Source organism: Octodon degus, unplaced genomic scaffold, assembly GCF_000260255.1.
Source record: "Octodon degus isolate 3935 unplaced genomic scaffold, OctDeg1.0 scaffold00016, whole genome shotgun sequence".
Lineage (NCBI taxonomy): Eukaryota > Metazoa > Chordata > Mammalia > Rodentia > Octodontidae > Octodon > Octodon degus.
The window spans coordinates 24,349,161-24,354,678 of NW_004524592.1; the positions used below are offsets into that span (position 1 = coordinate 24,349,161).

The 5,518-nt window shown below is 36.4% G+C and overlaps 1 protein-coding gene across 4 annotated transcripts in view; it reads right to left on the minus strand.

Annotated features, from left to right (window-relative positions):
- Positions 1-3,325: 3,325 nt before the first annotated feature.
- Aimp1 (aminoacyl tRNA synthetase complex interacting multifunctional protein 1) overlaps positions 3,326-5,518 on the minus strand; it is a 32,626-nt gene continuing 30,433 nt past the window's right edge. For 3 of the 4 annotated variants that reach the window (XM_023710022.1, XM_023710024.1, XM_023710023.1), the window contains exon 7: positions 3,326-3,808. In XM_023710022.1, the coding sequence (XP_023565790.1) occupies positions 3,642-3,808 (167 nt within the window). In that variant the 3' untranslated portion in view covers positions 3,326-3,641. The remainder of the gene's footprint in view (positions 3,809-5,518) is intronic. The other variant, XM_004626699.2, reaches the window with a different exon arrangement.

Below are 5,518 nucleotides of genomic sequence, written 5' to 3' on the forward strand. Positions count from 1 at the left end.
AAAAAAAAAAAAAAAAAAAGAAAAGGAAAATTATTCAGAAGGAAAGAGGAACTAGGGTGGGGGAAAAGGGCAAGCTAGGGAAAGGGAAAAAATACAAAATAATTATACTACTAGTTTCTTAGTTAACTGAAAAGTAAGCTTTGTTGTAAAATTGTCTGGAGAATTTTTTATGCCCATATCTTGTACTGTTGAGTATTTTGAAGGTAACAATACAGAATACATTAACTATTATTATTCCTATTAGTTTTGAATTTTTTCATAAAATAAAAACTGTAAAAAATAATTTTGGAATTTCTAAGTAAAACAAATATACTCACAAAGAATAGCAGGAAATTATCTTTCATGTATTGTTAGTGGAAATATTTTAAGGTCATTTTTTTTGCTATGTTATGTATGTATGTACTGAAAACAAAAAAAACCTACCTTCTGTGAACATGCTTTTGTGTGGTTCACTACCTTGCATGAATGTGAAGAGTATTAGCTTTTCTTACACTATCCCCACCTTAGGATCTTTTAAGTAACTTTTAAATTTCTTTAATATTCTAGGAGTAAGATAAGTTAGAATTGGGTGAATTGAAACATTATAAAGGACAATTAAAATATATTTTTAAGGAAAAATTGCTGTGTAGAAAAAATATCATTATTAATTGCTGATTGATGCTCTTTCTTTGGTTTATCAGTTGTAATACATATATTTATATGTATATATATATATTTTTTTTTTTTTTTGTTGTTGTTGTTGTAGTATTTTAGGGGTCTACATGGTGTTCAGTCTCACTACCAGATCAGACTTGTAGTGATCTGCCTGTTCACAGCCTCCCAAGAGCTGGGATTACAAACATGCACAACCACACCCAGGCTCAGCATGCCCCAGGGGCAGGGCTGGCATGGTAGGCCCGGGGAACAAACCCCTGGCCCCTGCACCTGCTTGCAGGTGCTTTAATCCACTGAGCTATTTGGATGGCCCTTATATATATTTATTTATTACTGTCAATGTCATAATACTGATAGTTTCTATCACTAATTGGAATAAATATTTTCCTATGTAAGGCTGAACTGTATTTTCCTATGTAGAGTTTTACCTAAAACCTAATGCTTTTAGGTAAATGTGAAAAATGTGCATAATCTCCCAATTTTTCTCTTTGACATGGGCTTTTATGTGCCAAAGAGCTGAGAGGATTATGGAAGGAAACAAGATTGCTTGGTAAAATTGGTAAGGTACAACACAGTGCTTTCAGAAAGACAAGAGGTGTTTGCACTTTGTGCAACGTACTCCTTTGTGGTGGAAGTCTGGAATCAGCCACTGATGATGCTACATTCTGACTTTTACAATAAATTGTTAGTTTGCAGGTCCTGCATTTATGATAGTCATTAATTTGGGGTTGACTTTCAAAATTATAATTTGACAGGGACTACAATGTTGTATTTAGGTGGACAAATGACTACAGAAGATTATTTCAACTAAGTAGTTGAAATATTCTTTAAACTGTATTAGAATGGAATTATATAACTGACAAAAATTAAAACAAAAGACTCACAAAATACTTTGTCATCCAGTCATTTCCAAAAAAAAAATGTTAAGTACAAAATATCTTTTGAAATTCATTTTGTATTTAGGAATCAAACTGTGATAGTTAACTACTGTCAAGCAACTTGAGTAAGCATGCCCAAAGGATTTGATCAGCAGCGCAGTTCTGGGTGTGGCTGAAGGATTTACTGAAGACAGAAGCTCCACCGCCAGGTGTGAGCCGCACCAACCTGTAGGCTGTGGTCTGAGTAAGGAGAACAAGGAAGTCTCGCTTCTGTTGCTTCTACTCCTTCAGAGGAGCTCATCTTTGCCGTGGACTTGTGATTCCTAATACCAACATACTCTTTGGCCTCCTGATAGACTCACGCAGGGCTCTTCAATGAGCTCCAGGCCCTTGACCTTCAACTGGATCCTTCCAATCCCCTTTGCACTCAACCACACCTGACTCTGCAGGTGACCACTATAAGTCCATCCTACAAATCCTTATGTATTTACATATTTTATATTGAATGTGCTTCTCCAAAGTACTGATACACATGTTAATAAGGCTCTGTTCATACTCAGTTTTTCACAATGAAGAGCCAACATTTATAATGGTACTATATGTTGGTCCACCAGAGCTTCACAGATTTAAGTAAGTAACTGTGCACCTTTGACAACAGGAAGAGCAATTAGTTGTCTGGTTAATTTTCATCTCTCTTTCTTCCTGGAGGATGTACACATCTATGGTACTAGGATTTGTGAGTGTGTCTTCAAGCAGTGGGTACTCTTGTGTATGTGGACCTCTTCCTCTTTTGGGTACCCAAATCATCATTCATCACTTCATGGCTTGTGACCCTGAGGCTCATAAATCCTTAGTTTCTTCAGTGTGTTGTTTGTTTTGTTTTGTTTGTATTTAGGGCAGGGTCTACAGGGTCTCACTGTATAGATCAGACTCATAATGATCCTCCTGTTTAGAGCCTTCCAAGTGCTGGGATTACGGGCGTGCATCACCACACCCAGTCTCAATCCCCATCTCCATGCCCCAAGGGTGGGCCAGCACAGCAGGCCAGGGATTGAACTCCCAACCCCTGCATCTGTATAAGCAGGTGCTTTAATCTGCCGAGCTATTTGGCCAGCCCTGCTACAGTATTTGTAAGATGACTAAAAATACATGTTTGATATTTTAATATGTAGTTTTATGTTAAGTTTGAAGCTATCATTTACATATAGTATCATAGTAAATAAAAAAACTAAGGCCAGTACACTGGCCTCAAGTATTCAGGTCAAAATTATTACAAATTATTTTGCATTGGAAAGAAAAAGTTTATTATCTAGCTGGAAATTTCAGTCTTTTTTTAAAATTTTAGTCTTTTTAACAAGTTACATGTTATATAAATCAAGTTTACTTTAGAAGCAAACCACAAATGTTCAAATACCATTTCACCTAAGTCTTATTGATGTTTGACTTTCAGAATCAACTTTTGGTCATTTTCAGTATTATTAATTAATAAGTTTGATAAAAATTCCAATTTGACATTTATAACACAGGTATACAGTATGTTGAAATTCCAGCAACCTAAAGTTTTAGCTACCATGTACTCTTTTTTTTTTTTTTTTTTTTTTTTAAATATTTTTATTTATTTGTGTGTGTGTGTATGTGTGTGTAGCCAGCTCAGCCCACCAGGGGGCGGGGCTGGCTGGCATGTGGTGCTGGGGGATTGAACTGCAGTCCCTCTGCTTTGCCAAGCTTGTTCCAAGTAGGTGCTTTAGACCACTGAGCCATCTCACCAGCCCCCATGTACTCTTAAAATAATGAGCTAAATATTAATCTAGTCTAAGTTATCTAAACGTAAAAAGAAAAAATAGCTTATAACCAATATACCCACTAAGAAATAAATTGCTAAAAAGCATGGACAGCTTCCTCCCTCCATTGTAAAGATCAAAAATCACATGTACAAGTACAGTATTTCCCTAGTCAACTGAAAACCAAATACACTAGGTAAAAGACTAGTAACTCTTAAAGAAGTAACACAAAAATGATCAGTCATACTTTAGGTAGAAGTAATGAATATATTCTTTTTATTGTTATTAGTGTTTCTGCCAGTGAGCTCCCGCAACACCGCCTCTGATCTTATTTGATCCCACTCTTGGCCATGGTCTGAGCCCTGCACACTCCCTTCCCTTTCACCTCAAAGGGAACACCCTTGTATGTGGCCACACAGTCCTCTCTGGTGTACAGGTCAGGCTGGATCTGCTCCCAAATCTTCTTTTTAGGATTTAGCTCCTTGTCAGGTTCCCCTGTTGGGAGAGAAAAAAATCACTCACTCAATCAAGGAAAAACACATAAATTATAAAAGCAATTGGCCCCAAGGGTTTGGTGGTGAACTGTCCTGATAACAGTTTTCCCATCTTTAGACCTCATCAAAATATTAATATTTATTTTATTCTTATGATGTTAGCAGTTTAAATTCTTAGTTATAAAACAGATTTTAATGAATTCTTTATGACGGCTAAATAGTTTTTACTGTTATAGTATTTTGGTGGAAAGAGCTTATGTTTTACTCTATGTTTCAACATATACCAATGGCTTAAACGTTCAGATTACCCAGCTGGATAAGAAAGCTGCTTTGGGTTTCATTTACGATCCTTTCTTAGAAGGAAAGAGAGTGAAGGAAGAGTAGTGAAGACACATGACTAGCATTTCCTAAACACTAGGAACATGTTATCTGACGTCTACATGACAGTGTTGATTCTCATTTTAAATATAAGGAAACCCAAGGTAAGAGAAAAGTGCTGGAAACCACAGAATCAAGTTGTTATGGTTTGTGTGTACTGGTCCTCCCAAAGCCTCATGCAGTTATGGGGCGGACTTTTAGAGTTTGTGATTAATTAGTGATCCAGTGCTGAGATTATAGGTGTGAGTGCTACTGGGATTATGGGTGTGGGTGCTACACCTGGCCTGGAGCAGATAGCCCCAATGCAACATAAGGGACACAGACTTGCTCTCTGTGGCCCTTCTGTTACCACTACTCCTCCCATTTGCTCTTGCTGTCTTGCTTTTTACTGCTGCCATGACTGGCTGCTCTCTGCTGTGTGTCACACTGCCTTGGAGCCAGCTTGGAGTCCAGCTTGGAGTGTAGACTGAAACCTCCACTGAATGAGCTAAATAAACCTTTTCTTCCTTCACTGTGAGTGTTGGGTATTTTGTCCCAGCAACAAGAGAAGAGTAACTAAGACACAACTGAGCCAGGATTTGACATCAAAGTTCGATTCTGATACTGAAGCAGCGAGCTTCCTGCTAAGACTCTGAAAAGAACAAAATGCTTCTGTGTGTGTGGATAATCCCCCTAATCTATTAATAGTAACCCACAATATAAACTTTACAAACAATAGAAGATAAATAGACTATAACTGGTCTGTGCTTAAAGAGAAAATAATTCTACTTAATGATAAGAAAGTTGAGAATAAAGTTTAATACAAGTTTAGTTCCCGAGGAAGGAAATACTGGGGAAAAATGATTCATATCTTAATTAGACATCAATTAAGCAACCAGTTATTTTTATGGAGGTAAGAGCTATCTAGCTTCTCAATCTTTTCCCAGGGACTCCTAAGTAGAATTCTCTTAGTGTTACTTTATCTTTGAATTATGAGAACTACCTAAAACTCAAATTTAGATTATATCTTATTAGCTAAAGTAGTATCTATTCTCTATCCTTTATTAGCTTTTCAGAGACTGTGAAATAGGCCAGGACATACACTGCCTTATACCAATTTTATAGTACAGTTAATTGCATAATGTCTTTAGAAGAACATGCAATGAAATGTAAGTGAAAGATTAGTATACAAGATGACTTTTCTTTCCCTTTTAGAACCATGTGCCTGAACAGAGAAACTCTAACAAACAGAATGGAAAAATCAACAATGTGCAAGTATACTTCCCTTTAGATTTACAAGATTTTTTTTCTTTGCCTTAAATACATTTTGTAGTATATTTCTTTTTTTATTTTT